Source organism: Schistocerca piceifrons, chromosome 8 (assembly GCF_021461385.2).
Source record: "Schistocerca piceifrons isolate TAMUIC-IGC-003096 chromosome 8, iqSchPice1.1, whole genome shotgun sequence".
Classification (NCBI taxonomy): domain Eukaryota; kingdom Metazoa; phylum Arthropoda; class Insecta; order Orthoptera; family Acrididae; genus Schistocerca; species Schistocerca piceifrons.
In genome coordinates this window covers 332,245,695-332,265,788 of record NC_060145.1, presented here as the reverse complement: position 1 = coordinate 332,265,788, position 20,094 = coordinate 332,245,695, and the positions used below count along the sequence as shown (strand labels likewise).

General features: G+C 42.3%; 1 protein-coding gene across 1 annotated transcript in view; it reads right to left on the bottom strand.

Moving 5' to 3' along the window:
* Nucleotides 1-20,094, bottom strand: part of LOC124712327 — a 1,282,739-nt gene that overhangs the window by 763,001 nt on the left and 499,644 nt on the right. The window contains exon 4 of the mRNA XM_047242621.1: nt 16,128-16,160. Within this exon, the coding sequence (XP_047098577.1) occupies nt 16,128-16,160 (33 nt within the window). The remainder of the gene's footprint in view (nt 1-16,127; nt 16,161-20,094) is intronic.

Below are 20,094 nucleotides of genomic sequence, written 5' to 3'. Positions count from 1 at the left end.
AGTAAGTTGTGTTAATGGCCGTATATCTCAGCATTCTACTGCCAAGCTGCTATACAATACAAGCGTCTCTGAAGAAATTCGAATCGACCGTCAACGATACGAAATTCAATATTGTTCTTCACTTAAGACTCATATGCCAGGGTGATAAGTATGAAGGAAATAAATTGATTAGGAAATCGCAAGAAAATACTTTCAGCTCAAAGTGCAATGGTGAAATACTTACAATGCTGCACAACAGGTAACGCCGCTTTCCGCTGCTGACAAGCAAATTTTGGGTTTCTAGGAATACGTAACTTTATTTATGAAAAGCCACATTTGCATACCTGTTGGGTATGACACAGCATACCATTTAAACACAGACCCAATCGAAATCTAAGTGAGTAGTATTTTACTAATTCGTGAAGATAGAGGCACGCTTGTGTACAGATACTCGTCAAAACAGACTTTCGTCGTAAGGTTATCGTAGGTAGCTTTATTTTGTTTCTTACAACACAGTGCACAGTTTTCGTAAGGTTTCTTTCAGTGTTGTTAAAACAATACTAAATATGGGAGAGAAATTAATCATCAACGATATATGCGAATTCTCTGATGTTATCTATAACAGTCTGACAATGCACGTGCAGTTTATTGATTACATGCATGTAGAAAACTTGTTCTGAGTTAAAGCTGTCAAACAAGGTTTGAAGAAGAATAAAATGCCATTACCAGACGACAGCTAATGTAGAATATACTTTTCTGACTATTTTGGCACGATGCACTCTCCCCATATGTAATACAAAAGTTTCGAGACGCATCTGATGCCTGGCCATCTATTAAACCTGAAAAGAGCAAAATGACGCAGAAGTTAACCTTTTTTCCACATGAGACTATTTTGGGTTGAGAAGTGAAGAGAATTATGTTCAATGTTCCATTAAATTGATAACTTTAGCAGTCAGCAGAATTGCGTTTTAAAAAAAACTGCAGCAGCGAATGTAATAACACACGCGACGTCTTATCAACAGTGCGCAACGCTTACTACTACACTACTAGCTGTGACGTAGTTACAGCAGCTCTGGAAGTGAACAACAGTTCCTTCAGAACTTCCGCATTCCACAGTGCTGTGAGATAATGCATATGGCCGGATCTAGACTTCTGGGAGGCAGACAGTTACAGCATTTCTTTTGCACTGCACGATGGTTTCAACAAACAGATGGCGCAATAGAGTAGCTCAAATGGAAAGGAAGACTTCCTATTTAAATTTCTGCATCCTACACGGTTGGCAGTTCTGTGTGGATGGTAGTTACATTATTTTATTTCGGTGATTACAAAATAGAGTCGAATGTATGCACTGGGTAGCCAAGGCAGTTAGTTTATGGCGGTTTGGTCAAACAAGTAAATGAATGTACTGAACATCCTACAAACCACTACAGGGACCTGTGTGTCAGAATTCTCATCTTGTGTGCCCCAACGTTGTTATAATAGAGAAATGAGTCGTAGAGGAGAGGGTTTGGTGGTCTGTTGGACTGATGATAGTTTCCTATGATGATGGCCTGTGTTCGATTCCAACTTCTGCCGATGTTTTTTGATAGGGAGAGGCAGATTCTATTCTCTTCTGGCTGCGCCAAGTGAAGAAGGTATAATGGCATTGTGGTCTGAAAATCACATTAAACATGATATTCTTTCTCTACCAAGTAGACGTTAGGTGGAACCACAATAAAGTAAGGAGTGGCGACATGTAGAAACTCTATCACCAGTAACCTTTCTTATACTAGTTATTTATTTCTAGTGACGAAACAAACCCTGTGTCTGGTCACAGGACACTTATTCCATCTTTTATTTGAGCTTCTGTATGTCGATAAAATTAGTTCTGAACTGGGAATGCAACTCAATCCGCCCTTAACGCGGAATTTGATCCCTTCGTGACAATACAGCTCGATTACAACTTGTTGTTTGTTCAAAACTGCAGATTCCTCAACATCTCCACATATTGCGCATGAATGGGTTGGAATCCTGGCCCAGCACTAAAGTTTTCACTATGTATTATCAAGCTCTAGCATGAGAACACCTATCTGCTGGTGGATAATAATTTTTATTTTTAATGCATTTTCATTCGTTGGCAACACTAACGATATCTGACGTTTATGACTCCCAGTGAGACACAGAAGTATTTGCGAGATCACTGTAAGTTCAAGGACGTTATTCCGAGCTCCTGGTCGAGAAAAATTCGGTAACTGTCGTCTCTTTGTGTGTAGTCCACAACGATATGTTTGGGGTTCGATTCTCAGTCAGCACTGAACTCTTCGTCATATTATTTCTAGTTCAAACATGCTCACATGTCGCTGCTGGTGGTGAATAACGTAAATTTTTAATGACATTTTGTGTTAAATAACAAGTATGGTATGTTACTTTCAAGAGGAAATCATGAATATGACGAACTTACTACGTGCATTACCTATCTGACGTAATAATGAGAGTGCTAACATTTCAGGTATGTTATTTATAGCAATAAATGTGAGCTTACAAGCCTTAAGAACAGTCTTATCTGTGATGAGGTGTTCCCTGATATTTGTAGTATCGTGGTATTACTTTACATCTTGAGTTATTGCGATACAGAGCAGTGTTTTCTAGTGGTGACTTGTTGGAACCATTTTCAAAAATCAAACGACTGTACCAAGGAGTCATTAGAGGACCTGCTAGACAGCTGCGTTATGTAGGTTGCATGGGAATCAGGCGAAATGCAATTCAGGTCGTTCGGATACTTTTGAGCATGACTGTACAAGAGAAATTACGGGACGATGACAGATTTTTTGCACGCGTTTTATTTAGCGACGAAGCGTCATTCACCAACAGCGGTAACGTAAACCGGCATAATGTGCACTATTGGGCAATGGAAAGTCCACGGTGGCTGCGACAAGTGGAACATCAGCGACCTTGGAGGGCTAATGTACGGCTCTGAGCACTATGGGACTTAACATCTGAGGTCATCAGTCCCCTAGAACTTAGAACTACTTAAACCTAACTAACCTAAGGACATCACACACATCCATGCCCGAGGCAGGATTCGAACCTGCGGCCGTAGCAGTCCCGCGGTTCCGGACTGCAGCGCCTATAACCGCACGGCCACCGTGGCGGCAAAAAATGGTGGAGTTCCGGTACCGGGAATCGAACCCGGGCCTCCTGGGTGAGAGCGCTAATGTACGGTGCGGCATTATAGGAGGAAGGATAATTGGCCCCCATTTTATCGATGGCAATCTAAATGGTGCAATGTCTGCTGATTTCCTACGTAATGTTCTACCGATGTTACTACAAGATGTTTCACTGCATGACAGATTCGCGATGTACTTCCAACATGATGGATGTCCGGCACATAGCTCGCGTGCGGTTGAAGCGGTACTGAATAGCATATTTCATCACAGGTGAATTGGTCGTCGAAGCACCATTCCATGGCCCGCACATTCACCGGATCTGAATTCCACGGATTGCTTTCTGTGGGGAAAGTTGAAGGATATTTGCTATCGTTCTCCACCGACAACGCCTGACAACATGCGTCAGCGCATTGTCAATGCATGTGCGAACTTTACGGAAGGAGAACTACTGGCTGTTGAGAGGAATGTCGTTATACGTATTGCCAAATGCCTTGAGGTTGACGGACATTATTTTGAGCATTTATTGCATTAATGTGGTATTTACAGGTAATCACGCTGTAACAGCATGCGTTCTCAGCGATGATAAGTTCACAAAGATGCATGTATCACATTGAAGAATCGAAATAAAATGTTCAAACGTACCTACGTTCTGTATTTTAATTTAAAAAACCTACCTGTTACCATTGTTCGTCTAAAATTGTGAGCCATATGTTTGTGAGTAATACAGCGGCATCTATCACATAGCGAAAAACGTGGTCCAACTAAAACATTCATATTTCTTTACGTACTACACGAATATGTAATAAAAATGGGGGTTCCTATTTAAAAAAACGCAGTTGATATCCGTTTGACCTATGGCAGCGTCATCTACAGGGCCAGCAATAGCGCCATCTGGTTTCCCCCTTCAAGCTAGACAAGTTTCGTTCTTTGTAGTTTTTTCGTTTGACAGTTATTTCGTGAGATATTTAGCCCGGTCACGATCAATGGACCACCCTGGATAATGGATGCACGAGTACAGGTTGAAAACTGACGGCTGTCGATGTATGGAAGTTTGGGTCTGGCAGTGAGCGTTGGCCGGGTAAGGAGACCGTTCGCGATTAACGAGAAATTACGGGTTCGGGGGCCGATCCTGCTGGAACTTTCATTGTCGTCATGCCATTATCCAGCTGATGATTGCCCATATTCGCAACTGCGAATACGTTTACTGTACTTCATAACGGCTGTAGTTCCCGCAGTGCTTGTTCTTTTGAACATGCCTGCTTGTCCAAAGCAATTTTGCATCGTAATTCAGAATAACACAGGCACTGCAATATCGTATTCGGCATAATAAGTCACCCTCGCTCTGCCAATGGCCTTGTCAAAGAGGGCGGAGGAGCGGACAGAGCTTCAGGGCAGTCTGCTCCTAAGGGGCGAAAGAAACAACAATAATCAACGGCAAGAGGATGCAGAAGGCAATGGAAACCACTGCATTAAAGACACTTAATTTGTACCCATGGAACATGTGGTCTGTAATTGAAAAAGTATTATGATTCCCCATTGGCATAAGATTCTGTCTTAGTCCCCCATTCGGATCTTCAGGTGGTGAACATGAGAAAAAGACTGAATAACCAACGAAAGGATAATATTATACGGGTCGGGGCGTGGAATGTAATGAATGAACGTGATAGGGAAGATAGAAAATCTGAAAGGGGAAATGCCACGGCTCAGTCTAGATACAGAGGGGGGTATCGAAGTGAAATGGAGAGAAGACAAGTGATTCGGGTCAGACTAATATAGAGTAATATCAACAGCAGCAGAAAACGGTATAACGGGAATAGGATTCGTTATGAAGGCTGGGCAGAGAATCAGCTATTGTGAACAGTTCAGTGACAAGATTATTCTGATCAACGACGACAGCTATCGAACGTGGACAATGAAAGTTTAGGCACACATGCCGACGATGCAAACAGAATATGATAAGACAGAGTAAGTATATGAGGATATTGCACGGGTAATTCAGCATATAAAGACAAATGCAAATCTAACGCTTATGGGGAATGTAATGCGGTTGTAGGGGAAGGAGTAGAAGAAAGGATTAGGGGTCAAATGGTTCAAATGGCTCTGAGCACTATGGGACTCAACATCTGTGGTCATCAGTCCCCTAGAACTTAGAACTACTTAAACCTAACTAACCTAAGGACATCACACACATCCATGCCCGAGGCAGGATTCGAACCTGCAACCGCAGCGGTCGCGCGGTTCCGGACTGAGCGCCTAGAACCGCGAGAAAACAGCGGCCGGCAAGGATTAGGGGAGAATGTTTGGTAATAGGAACAAGAGAGGAGAAAGATTAACTGAGTTCCGCAACAAAAAGTAATAGGGAGTACTCCGTGCAAGAATCACAAAAGGAGGAAGTACACTTAGGAAATACCGAGAGATACTGGAAGATTTCAGCCAGGAACCAGATACTGCATTATAAGGTGCACCCAGAGGCAGATATAAAGGTGCACCCTGAAGCACATATCACAGTATAGTAATGATGAAGAGTAGACTGAAGTCTGAGATACTTGTCGGAAAGAAACAGTGCGCGACGAAATGGGATACGGAAGCACTAAGCGATGAAGGGACACGCTTGAGCGGCGCGGAGTGGCCGCGCGGTTAGAGGCGCCATGGCAGTAATTGCGCAGCCTCTCCCGCCGGAGGTTCGAGTCCTCCCTCGGGCATGGGTGTGTGTGCTGTCTTTAGCGTAAGTTAGTTTAAGTAGTGTGTAAGTCTAGGGACCGATGACGTTAGCAGTTTGGTCCCTTAGAAATACACACACATTTGAATATTTTTGATAAGCTTGAAGTTTTTTGAGGCTACAGATATCGCGATAACGAATAGCTCATTAGATAGTTCAGTTGAAGAGCAATGGACGTCTGTAATAAGGGCAATCGCAGAAGCTGGAAAGAAAAACATGGGTACTAGGAAGGTAACTGCGGAAAAAAACTATGGGTAATAGAAGAAGTACTTCAGTTGATCGTCGAAGAAGCAAGCACAAAATAGGTTCAAGGACATCTAGGAATACAGAAATACTTAGAAATGAAAATAAATTGGAAGTGTAGGGAAGCTAAGGCGAAATGGCTGCATGAAAATGTGAAGAAATAGAAAAAGAAATGATTGCTGGAGGGACTGACTCAGCATAGAGAAAAGTCGAAACAACCTCAATGGAAGTAAAACCAAGGGCGGTAACATTAAAAGTGCAATGGTAATGCAGAGAAGAGAGCGAATAGGTGGAAGGAGTACACTGAATGTCTATACGAGGAGGACGACTTGTCTGATGACGTGATAGAAGAAAAAACAGGAGTCGTTAGGGAAGAGGTAAGGAATCCAGTATTAGAAGCACAATTTAAAAGGACTTTGGAAGAATGAAGATCAAATATGACAGAAGGCACAGATAAAATTCCATCGAAATTTTTAAAATGGCAACAAAACGAATTTATGATTGTATGTACAATGTTGAGACTGGTGATACACCACAAGACTTTTGAAAAACATCATCCACACAGTTACAGAGATTGTGCAAGAAGCATCAAGTTTTATTGCTAACAAAAATAATGTACAGAATCATCATCATCATTTATTGCATTCAAGGCCTACAGCAGAAGAACAATAGGAAAAAAATTACAAACACAAAAACCGAAATAAAAGGAATGTCTGTCAATTACAAGAGAGGAGGTATTTGGTGCAGATGGCACTCCATCTTTTTCGGTCTCTAGCATCATCCTCCGCGGCCGCCAGTTCCACCTCTTGAAGTATCGTCGTCACTCGATGCTTCCACCGCGTTCTCAGGCGTGCTATCGGGCGTTTTCCCGTGGGTTGAGAGTGGAGGACTCTCTCAGGAAGGGATCCGTTCGCTCGTAAGATGTGGCCAAACCATTGTAGTCGACTCTGTCCCAATATTCGTCCAATGTGCGGCCTTCCAAACCTCTGGTACAGGTCTTCTTTCTTCCTTCTTTCCCATTTACCTTCCATGTTATTGTAGACGGGTCCATAGATCTTCCAAAGTACCTTTCTTTCAAACGCACATATTGAATCATCTGTCGTTTCTTATGTCGCCCAAGTTTCACAACAGTATAAAAGCACTGGCCTCACCAGTGTCGTGTACAGATGGTTCGTCTGAGATACCAGACGAGATTAAAAATGTTTGTTCAGACTAATGAACAAGTGATTAGCATTTGTTATGCGTTGATGTACTTCTTTCGTCACTCCACTTTTGTTGGTTAATATTGAGCCCAGGTACTTGAACTCTTCAAGTCGTTCGAAGCTATGCCAGTCCACAACAATGGAAGGAGGGAGATCTCTACGACGTGATACTCCAAGATGTTTAGTTTTGTCCTCGTTCACCTCCAGCTCATTTCTTTTGCATTTTGGAGGAATCCCGAAGTATCAGCACACATTTGCTCTAGAGTGCTGCCAAGGATCACAACATCGCCAACAAATGCCAGAATTGTGTCTGCTCCCACCATGTCCATTTCTCTGGTTCGGCAAGTGCCACGACATACTTTTTCCAAGGCCAAGTTGAATAATATTGGCGCCAATGGATCTCCTTGTCTCAATCCATTTTGGATAATGAAAGGTGGTGATAGTTGATTGTCACACCGTACTTTAGAAGTTGACTGGGAGTAGCAAGCTGTAATTAGACGGATGTATTTCGATGGGATGCCAAGTTCGTCTAACGTTTTCATAATGTGACGCGGTCAATGCTGTCATAGGCTAGCCGACAATCGATGAAGATGAGGCGTCGCTCCCGATTGAACTCAAAGAATTATTCTGTCAGCTGCCTCAAAGTAGATATGTGGCCAATGGTAGACCCTCTGAGTACGGACCCACATTGATATGTGCCTACAATTCCTTCAGCCAGTGGTTTCATTGTGTTTAGTAGAAGAGTTTAAAGGCTTTGTGTCCAATTTCAAGAAGTACAATTCATCGGTAATTGGATACCTGGGTAGCATCACCCTTCTTGAAGCTGGGACATACAATTGCTACCTTCCATTCTTCAGGAATTATTTCTGCTGCCCAGAAGGTGGAAATTAATCGTTTGAATGCACCCAGGAGTGGTTGTCCTCCCAAACGAAGCAGCTCCGATACCACTTTCTCCTGGGGCCTTGTCATTCTTGAATAGGTTTAGGGTAACACTGATTTCTTCCTCTGATGGTTCAGGGGCTTCCATTCTATCAGAACGGGCTCCCATCTGAGTTGTCACCGTCGGCGGAACGTCCCGATTCAATAGGTACTCAAAATGCTGTTTTTTTAATAAGTTTGCCTGCTATTCTGGCGGTACCACTTCACCCGTCTCATTCGTTAAAACTAATGTACGTTGTCGGTAGACATCTCTGGCAAATCTTGAGGCCTGGAAAAACGAGCGTGATGACTTTGCTTCTTCTATTGCTTTCAACAGTCTTTTATGGCTCCAGAATGAGATTTTCACTCTGCAGCGGAGTGTGCGCTGATATGAAACTTCCTGGCAGATTAAAACTGTGTGCCAGACCGAGACTCGAACTCGGGACCTTTGCCTTTCGCGGGCAAATGCTCTACCAATGGAGCTACCCAAGCACGACTCACGCCCCGTCCTCACAGCTTTATTTCCGCCAGTACCACGTCTCCTACTTCCCAAACTTCATAGAAGCTCTCCTGCGAACCTGTCTCGGTCTCGGTCCGGCACACAGTTTTAATCTGCCAGGAAGTTTCATATCAGCGTACACTCCGCTGCAGAGTGAAAATCTCATTCTGGAAACAGCCCCCAGGCTGTGGCTAAGCCATGTCTCCGCAATATCCTTTCTTCCAGGAGTGCTAGTTCTGCAAGGTTCGCAGGAGAGCTTCTGTGAAGTCTGGGAAGTAGGAGACGAGGCACCGGCGGAAGTACAGCTGTGAGGACGGGGCGTGAGTTGTGCTTGGGTAGCTCAGATGGTAGGGCACTTGCTTGCGAAAGGCAAAGGTCCCTTTCTAAGCACTGTATCCTCTTCGCTGATCACATCCCAAAAGATCCTCGACATTCTCCATCGCTCCAAGGTTTACTTCTGCGTTTTGGATGGCAAGGAAGTTCTCCTCTTGAACTCTGTAACACAGCATTCCTCAACACCAACCGTGTATCTACCACGTTGTTAGGTTTCTCCGATATAGTGAGGTTTTCTGTAATTTTATCTATTCAGGATTTCTTCACCACTTGGTAAACAGCTTTCAGGCGTAGTTTTACTACCACCAAGAAATGATCGGAATTCATATCTGCCCCGCGGAAGGATCGCACATGTTCGACACTACCATGGTGTCCTTGGTCAACAAGAACATGGTCGATCTGATTCACCGTACTTTTCCATCTGGAGATATCCAGGTAACTTTATGTACTACTTTGCGGGGAAAGCATGTGCTTCTAATAGTCATTCTCCTTGTCTCGCCGAAGTTTATTAGTTTGATACCGATCCCGGTACTTGTTTCGTGGATACTGTCAGGACCAATATGTTAGACGATGATCGGTTTGGCTTTAGTAAAAGTAAAGGCACCAGAGAGGCAGTTTTGATCTAGCAGTTAACAATGAAAGCAAGATTGGAGAAAAATCAAGAAATGTTCATAGGATTTGCCGACCTGGAAAAAGCGTTCGACAATGTAAAATGGCGCAAGATTTTCGAAATTCTGAGAAAATTAGGGGTAAGCTATAGGAAAATGCGGGTGATGTACAATATGCACAAGAAACGAGAGGGACCAATAAGAGTGGAAGACCAAGAACGAAGTGCTCAGATTAAAAATGATGTAAGACAGGTATGTAGTCTTTGGCCTCTAGTGTTCAATCTAAACGTCAATGAAGCAATGACGGAAATAGCAGAAAGGTTCAAGAGTGGTATTAAAATTCAAGATGAAAGGATAAGATTTGGCGATGACAATGCTATTCTCAGTGAAAGTAAAGAAAAATTACAGGATGTGGTGACTGGAATGAACAGTCTAATGAGCACAGAATATGGACTGAGAATAAATTGAAGAAAGTACTGAGAAACAGCAGAAATGAGAACATCGGGAAACTTACTATCAAAATTGGCGATCAGGAAATAGAATAAGTTAAGGAATTATTCTGCTACCTAGGCAGGAAAATAACTCATGACGGACAGATGGACTGTGGGAAAACCCGAAAAGTAGGGAAGTTTTTGAGGTGTTGGGCTACAGATTAATGTTGAAAATTAGGTGGACTGGTAAGGTAAGGAATAACGAGGTATCTGCAGAATCGGAGAGGTAGGGAATATCTGGAAAACACTGAAAAGATGAATGGACGGAACTGTAGAACATTATTTAAGATATCGCGGAATAAGTTCCACGGTACAAGAGGGAGCTGCAGAGGGTAAAAGCTCCAGCGGAAGACGGAGATTGGAATACATCCAACAAATAACTGAGGACGTCGGTTGCAAGTGCCACTCTGAGACGAAGAGGTTAAATGTCGGTACAGGAGAAGAATTCGGGGGGGATTGCATCAAAGCAGTAAAACAGTTACAAGACAGATGACTAAAAATAAATAAATAAATAAAAAGAAGCCGAAGTGCGACCATCGTAAATGGTAAGAAGTGGCGTGAGTTATCAGGCGAAGGCGTTTGCAAGTATTAGTATCCACTGAAAGGACCATTAAAGTGACGCACAGGAGAGTGATTCCCCCATTTATCAGTTTGCGTAACACGTTTCCCCTGCGGTTACGTGGAGCCAATGAGATGGCTCTTTCCCGGGAGAAGCGAGGGAGGTGTTGCACGACCAAGGTATGGTCACTATTCCGAGAACTGTCTGCAGGCTCCCAGTGCCGATGTAGGTCTCCCGTGGAGCGCTGCTGACGAAGCGCCGACAGACACTCATCTCCTCATAAATATGGTGGTGATTATCAGGTACGTCCAGTCCTTTTTTTCCGCAGCCGTTGCGCGGGTGTTGTTCGCAATTTGAATAGTGTTGGTGGTAGGTTAATTGCTCTTGAGAGAGCATCCTTATCCACAGACGATGCTCGACCTCTAAGGTCGCACTTTTATCCTATAGGGGTATAGCTATCGTGGCCTCCGTGAGTCCATGGCTTTGCACGTCGAAAGAGTTTATTTTTGCTGCATTGTGGCCATTGCTGTGTCTACTTTGTTTGTGGTGAGGACTTACATACTTCGGATTATTTTTAACATCTGTTTATGAATGTTCTAGCACAACAACATTTTGCCGTGTGCTAGGTGTCCAACCTGTGTCTTTGAAATCCTGTGGATCAGACTAAACTACTTTATCAGCGATGGCTAGCTCGGATTTTCATGTAGTTAACATACTTCTAGTAATGTCGCACACAGGGTGATTCACTAACTATTGCCACCCAGAATAACTCTGAAAATATGATAGTAGCTGAAAAGTTTGTGGGACAAATGTGACATGGGACAACGGGGGGTCATAATATGACGTTGGTATTTTGTTGCTAGGTGGGGTCGCGTCCAGATATATGAAGGCCAACTTTGTTTTTTTTAAACGGAATGCTATAGTTTGGTACTTATTTTATGATAACGGCTATCGAGACGAATCCAATGATGTGTAACAGTAAGGCCTTTGAAGGGCGATGAAGGTCCAAAAGGTGGCATGAACGTCCATTTACAGAAGGTGTTCGAAGTGACGACCATTGGTGTCAATCCAGTGCTGCAATCTTCTTATCATAGATTGAGTGGTATTCCTTATCACTTCGGCACTTGCCGAAGCACATGCTATGACAATTCTCTCTCATATAACGTGCAAACAGTAAATATTCGCCGAATACGATGCATCCATCTAACGTGCCATTGACATGTAAACACTATTCGACGGTTCCGCAACACAACACTAATAGGAACGGTAAGACTAGTATCATGGAATCAAGCGAATGTGAATGATATGTTTCTTCGAAGAACAAGCCGATTCGCTTCCCATTTGCGGAGAATGCCAACGAAATTGAGTGAAAGCTAGAGACTTACACGCTGAAAGATATCCTGAACGTACTCACCCTTCACGTCGTTCATTTAAATAGGTGTATGATAAATTGAGGACAATTGGATCTAACGCATCGGAAACATATCCAGCAAAGGAAAGTTACCAACGAGGAAACGGAAATTGGAACTCTTACTGCTGGGGTTCGAGATCCTTGTGTTAGTTCGCGTCAGATCACAAGCGAATCTGGCATGAGACAGAGTAGTGTTGTTCGTGTTGTGCATCGCCTTAAATATCATCCTTACCATATCAGTATCCACCAAGAATTAAGTGGTACGGATTGTATTCGTCGCCGATGGGCTTAACTTCAGATTCAGAGGGATGACACATTTATTAATTTGACTTTATTTACTGACGAGGCTACATTCACAAACCATGGGAACGTTAATTTGCATAATATGCAAGCTGCACACCAAAAATCGTCGTTGATGCATGAGTGGTGTGGGATTCTGGAGGACAGAATTATAGGCCCCATTTCATCGAAGGAAATCTTAATGGTAAGAAGTACACCACATTCCTGCAAGAAACATTAGGTCTATTATTGGAAGAAATTCCTTTAGGAACAAGGAACAGAACGTGGTATCAACACGATGGGTGTCCGTCAAATGTTTCGCTGATGGCTAGAAATGAGTTACAGAGACAATTCCCAAATCGTTGGACTGGACGCGGAGGAGATGTGTCGTGGCCGACTCGTTCGCCAGACTTGACGCGTATGGATTTTTTTCTTTTGGGGATCCGTAAAAGACATTGTTTATAAAGACGTTCCAACTACACCTAAAGATATGCGAGAGAGAATTGTCAGAGCATGTGCTCCGATAAGTGCCGATGTGATAAGGAATACCTCTCAATCCATGATAAGAAGATTGGAGCACTGCATTGATACCAATAATCATCACTTCGAACATCGTTTGTAAATGGACGTGCATGCCACCTTTTTGACCTTCGTTGACCTTCAAAGACCTTACTGTTACATATCATCGGATTTGTCTCGATAGCCGCTGTCAGAAAATAAGTATCAAACTATAGCATCCCATTTATAAAAAACAAAGTTGACCTTCATATCTCTGAAGCGACCCCAACTAGCAACAAAAAACCAACGTCATGTTATAGCCCTCGTTGTCTCATGCAACTTTTTTCCCACAAACTTTTCAACTCCTGTCATACTTTCGGAGTTATTCTTGGTAGCAACAGTTAGTGAATCGCTCTGTATAATAATAACATTGCAGTGTTTACTTGGTTTAGATGTTTTGATTATAATTATGTACTCTCATTCCACTTGGGAATACAGTATGGCTGAAAATGGTGTGCCCCACGGTAGTGTTAGAAGCATGATTGTTGGTGGAGGATGGGGTACATGTTTCTGATTGGTCCAGAGAGAAAAGGTGAAGGGGAGGAAAGTGTTTGGCGCTTAAACTGTTAGCGACGTTTATCCGCAAAGATGTCCACAGATTTCCTCTGGTGAGTGTGTAGGTATTTGGGAGTTACGACTGGTTTGCCCAGGTGATATGCCCTCTGCCGGAGTGACTGAATGTCTTTTGTGCCACTCACCAGGTCGGAGACGATGACATCTGTAGTTATGCAACGTTCTCTACCATGTCTACGTTCTCTGGCGTAGTGCTGGGTAGGGATGTGGAGCTCTCTCGTTTGCGACCTGAGATCATCTGATGGCAACGACCGCTCGATGATTTCCATAGCGTACTGGCATTATCCAGAGAATGTATGGGGGGTGGGAGGGGAGGGGTGGGAAGGCGGGTGGGATCCCTTGTCCAGAACTGATATTGCAGCAACAGTGCCAGCCAGCACGCCGGAGATCCTTACATCCATAATTCCGCTTCTTCTCTCGGCCATTGCTAGTACGGTACTCGCGGCTATACCCCACATGTTTGAGTTAGTAGGGTGTGCTGTCCTGCAGGTGACGTGCGTTTCACGGAGGATAGTTGCAGTTACTGGTCGACTATATCTGTAGTTGCGTATTTTGTAGCACTGTGTTACACGTACAGTATTTTTGGTTTGAAGCATTAGAATTTTACTATGATCTCACACAGTCTACTAACGTAGCGTTGGTTTGGCAGGGTTTATCTATCGTGCTGTGGTAGTCCATATATGTACAATATCTTTGGTTAGAAATCGCTAGTGCTTATAGAATTTGCTATTACATCATTTATATGACGTGACATCATTACTTCTAGCAATGTGTTCGTTTCTGTCTCACACTCCTTGACGTCACACACTCAATAGTAATTGGGTGGTGGCTTAGCAACGATAAATAATCAGGACCCATGCTGCGCTGTGATTGGCTGAGAGCAGCATCGACGCGACGCGATGCGGCGTTGACGTGACGCAACGTTGACGTGATGTTGCGTATAGCTCAGGTATTTGGTTAAAATGCATAAAATTGTGGAAAATGAGAAACAATTACATAAAATTTGGGAATAATTAGCACACTTACATATTTGTCTGGGTGGGGTCTTCACTGGTGCGGTGAATGACGTGCTATTATATAAATTCTTAGACAACATAGTTGCGTGGAGATAGCAGCGATTGGTTTACTTATAATCGATTAATCAATTGTGACTGTCATTTTGATTAATTGATGATATTATATAGTTATTAGCAAATAGAGCTCAAGTGACGTAATTTGTTATTAACATACAGCCACTGCTTACAACCTCTCCCTATGCTGCTGAGTTCCAGAGTCTCCCAGTTATAAAAGATGGCGTCGGGGAGGAGTGCTTCTATAGCACTGATAACTAATTCGGGCATGTACTGCATTGTGACTGTTTGAGAGCGTCATGACCTCGACACAACGTCAGGAACTGTGTGTTGGATATTTAGTAATTGGGCAAAATATAGAAAATACAGAAAATCCGGAAAAAATATAAAAATGAATGAAAAATGTAGAATCTGGGCAAATATGGAAATATGTGTAAAATTGCAGAAGAGTGGGAGCACTTACATATCTGTCTCGGTGTTGTCTCTGCCTCGAATGATGTAATATTAAACTGGCATTCACAAGGAGAATACAAGTGACGTGATTTTTCGTTAACAAAGAAGACACAGCCTGCAACCTCCCTCTACGCCGCTCAGATCCAGAATGAATATCTCAGACTGAAGTGTCACAATTATGGAGAATGATGGTGGGGAGAGGGAGGAGGAGTTACTTGATCCGCACTGGTCCCATTAACTGAGAGGGTTTCCCGCCAATTTTATATCATGTGACAGCTGTACGCTTATGTCATGACCCTGAATATAACTCACACAATTTCTTGGGTGTTTGCCTTGTGTGACGTTCAACAATTCCCAGGGGTTCGTCATGCGAGAGGGGATCAAGCCACCTAGGAGCCCAAGTGGGATACCTGTCATTGGATGTGTAACCTGAGACTGTGATAAGATGGTTATCTGGCCCCGCTCTCTCAATACAATCCTACTACCGTTAGGATTCTAATTTTTAAGTAATAGGTATCGATATTGAAGAACTCACAGCATTAAACATTTTCTGCTGTCTCTACATGTGGAATACCTGGTTTTTTTTCATGTGTTTTCCCGTGGCACTATGCCTCTGCACTTAAGACAGTGGTCTTTCACTGTGAAGGAGTTGAGTTCAAACTACTGTCAGAGCACAGTGGTTTCTCTATATCGTCGTAGCCAAGACCGCGGTTGGTTTCTTGCTATAACTTTGTGCTGTTTCGTCTCTAAACGCATCGGTAAGGATGAGTTGAAAGTTTGAGTTAGGCCTGGAGGAACACTCAGGAAGCAGGAAATATGGAGTCACTGTCTTGCAGGAATTTTTATTTGCCACTATAGTTTTAAACGATAATCTTCCTTTATTGCACTATATGTAATATTTCCTGCAACATACTCCAGTCTTAATATGGAATGAGAGCATTACACTGCCCCGAGTAAGTGAATATATGATGGCTGTTCCTTATTAACACGGGACCTGGAGTGAAAAATTTGTTAATGGCTGGAAAAATAAGACTATGCCCCACTTCCAAGCAGCACATACCAGAATGATGATTAAATGGTACTTACAGATCGTATTTCCTTCCGTGAACTATGTCGGCTCTGAAAACAGAAAGAAACGGAAACGTTAACAGTATTTATTTTCTGTTACACGCTAACAGCATAAAGAAATCGAAGTACAGACTACGACTTCTTTCTGGATGCTATGCAATGTAAATTCTGTCCTGTGAACTATATTGTTTAACCGTTTTTATGTTCAATATCTGAAGCAGAGATGGAGAACCAAAACGAGTGAGAATCCACCTAGAAACCACACCCAGGCTAACGAGCGATCCAGACCAACGGTCGCAAACGATGCAAGTTTCAGCGGGCGTGATTCACCGCCCAATCATGCCCAAGAGTGAGATTATGTTACTGTGCATACAAATATGAAAACGGCTCAGATCCCTGTCGGGCCACCCGGATTTAGTTTTTCCGCGGTTTTCTCAAGCCAAACGCAGGGATGGTTTGATTTACTCGACATCTTCCCCTTTCCGAGTTCATGCCGTCTCTTTAATGACCTCGCTGTCGACGGGACGTTCAGTTTCAATCTTCGTTCTTCCTTTAATATGAAAACCCGTTCGGTAACTCTACTTTTGAAACCAAAACGGCCACAACGATATCGAAATCGATGTAATTTCCTTTAACGAAAGGTAATGGTATTTTGAACCCTTCTTCTCAACGAAACTATTCTACTTAATTGGATACGCTTGGTATGGGAAACGAACCCTGAACTGTTTTTCCACTGCTGACTGCAAATTCTCATTTATTACAATCCGACAGTTTTGGAGCCCAAAGAAGACCTTAATTTTTCCTTATGTCAAGCAAACCATCTAGTACACTCATAGTACTGTGACCAGAGGCACTATTGAGACATGCTCAATACGCACTACTCCGCTGCCCAAACCGCACGTTTGCAGAAAGTAAGGTTCTCAGTTCAAGAACCAAGTCGGAAAACAGTGTTAATGCGACAGATAGTTTCATTACTGGAAGAAGTACACCAGCCAGGCATTTTTCTGCAGTTTTATTTTTGCCAAGATGCGTTTCACTCTTTCACCAACGTTGATTTGATGTAAAATATTTATATCATCGTCAGTACTACTTTTTTATCGACTGCATTTTGAACCTTGTAACTGATTTTATGTAGTAAGTTGTAACTACTTTTTTCGGGTTATGCAGGGTGATCTTTATGAAAGTTTAAAAACCTCTGAAGCGACGTGAATAACGCTGGGAGTAGTTTAATTTAAGACACATCGGACCGCAGCTGTCGGGAAATACCCGAAAGGTGGATGTCAAATGTGAAACATGTGATGTCACCAGACGCCGTACCTCACTGCACGTGCAGCGGTTGAGGCTATCGGTCTGTCGCACCTGATCGTTCCAATGCAAGTCATGTATTCATGTAGGTGTGGCTCCGGCCTATGTGCGCAGTCCCAGGTTTGAGTCTTGCGTCGGGCAGGCAGTATTGCTTGGGACATACTGGGGTATTAATTTACATCTCTTTCCACCCTGAGAGAAAGTTTTTTAAATCTTTGTTTGAAATATGCCAGTTCTCATGCATTATGACCTTTGGAATCAGGTAAAAATACTGAAAAAATTCTTAGGGTGATATATTTTTTTTTTTTTTTCAAAACGTCACTAGCACGATCGTGCTAATTAGGTTTTATCCCATTCCAAATAATATGTATTGTGCTGCTCGAGAAGCACTTTTATTTATTTTTCTTCCAAGGATTTTGAATGCAGTAGTATGCCAGAACTGATATAAACATATATATGTTGCAAAATAACCTACTCTCTCCCTTTCACACACGAATTAACGCACACACACACACACACACACACACACACACACACACACACACGCATACGCATGCATTATTTGTTAATATGGAATAAACGAAAGCAGTTTTTTTCCCTTGGACATGCACAAATATTGGTCACACTTGATGCAACGTGGCTTGCTCCTGTTCTTGCAGCGTTCATATACGCAAGATCTTGATGAAGATATATCATCCACTATGAGCCAATAGTCGTAACCATCGTAACGCTTGTCAACAGCTGGTTTTGCTGATGGAGTGTAAATTTTCATTTTTTCTTCTCAAATTGTTCACTTTCATGACCTCCGTCATTTTCTACATGATTTCTCTTTCCATCTGGTGCTGATATCAGTGTCTGTGCAATGGCCATCCTAAACTTGAGCAAATCCAGGATACTTCTTTTAGGAACTCTGTTTTCTCTGCAATCTTCTATATACTGCAACCAACTATTGACAGTGCTCAAGTCAAGGAAGCGAAGTATTAATTTTACAGTCCACTTCCTTGTATTGAACCAACAGCCAAAATTAGTTTATTAAGGTTTATTCTAAATGAATTCATGCACTCAATTATTTTGGGCATGTTTTGTCAGTGAATCATAAGCAGCACTAGCCGAAATTGAGGTGAAAATTTTTGCAGGAGGATGAGGTTTGGAAGCAAACTTGTGCATGAGAAACAGAAGCCTCCTGCCTGGAAATAGAACAGGTAATTTCTGTTGTATCTCCTGTTCTTCTTCCTTCGTTTTGTCACCGTCTTCACCACCACGAGCATCAGAATTGTCACTATCGTCCACAATATTGTACGATGAGGTACTTGGCTGAAAATCGTCGTCATTGTCGTCACTGGAGAGATCACTTAAATCGGAATCGTCCAAAATAAGTTGGATTATTTCTTCACCCATTAACCCTAAAAGACAAAAGGATATTTTATTTGTATATAAAAACGAAAGCAGTAATATTTGTTCATAGATCTTAGTGTGAACATTTACTGTACTGTCTGCATGTGAAGGTGAGGTTAGCATCAAAGCTTAGCGTCATTAACGCCTGAGTCGCACGATCGTGCAACTCTAAATAGAAACATTTATAAAATCCAATTGGCATTTCATGCACTTGTTTAGAGACCTTATATACATTACGTGAAACATTCTCAGTCTAAAATAACGCAGCACTGCCTTAAATTAACGAAATGGAGGCAAATGCAATGTATTTATCTCGCAGAGGCATGGTTCTGTCTTCTCATCGAAGTTCGATGTCATCTGCTGCTCTCTGGTGGTCACATTATGGAACAAAATAGCTACCCAACGCAAGCCAAGAGCCCGCACAGTCGTTGCAGTCCAGAATCAGGCACAAAAGTGTTGTATTTGAGGCGTGGGCCAGAGAGGAAAGGGATATACCAGTCTCCCCTAGTTTACTGCAAAGTACAGCATAACAAGAGCATAGCATACTGCGTGAGAAGTGAGTGAGTATAAGCTTACGAACTGCGTCGTTGCCAGTAAATGACCAACATTTTTTTACTAAATAACTTTTGTAATCAGAAAAAGCTTTTGCTTGGTTACAGAATGGAAAATAATTTTTTAACTTCTATTTTTACAAAGCATCACATTTACAAAAGTAGTTCGAATGTTGCACCTTTAACTTAAATGTAAGAATTGCATCAGTCAGTGATCCCTACATACACACGCTCAAAAATAACCTCCGTATCTTGCATTTGATGTTTCATGTTCAACATTTATTATCCACTTTTGGCGTACCACTTTTGGCGTATTTCCTGACATTTGCAGCCGCTTGTGTCATATATTAAAATAGTTTAGCGCACGTGGCATCGCTCGCCTAGATTGCTTATTCTTCACGGCTTTTATTTGTTTGTTTGTTTTTACTGAAACGGATAAAAATGTTGATAAATTGTAACACCTCGTAACTTTTTCACGCTAATTAAGTCCTTAGAAGCATGGTCTTTTTCGGAAGTACTTCTGACCAAAATGTGATCCTGGTAACTGAAGTCCAAGGTTGTTAATCATGCCTTATGCGTTCTTGTGGAGATGTTTCCATAGAAACTTTTATCCCCTAATACATGAGAGAAGTCAAATACAAATTTTCACAGGCTTAACTTTCAAATTTTATTCATACAAGGAAATAGTTTCTTAAACATTTTCATCCCCTACTTCACCCTTTTAGGGACTGAAT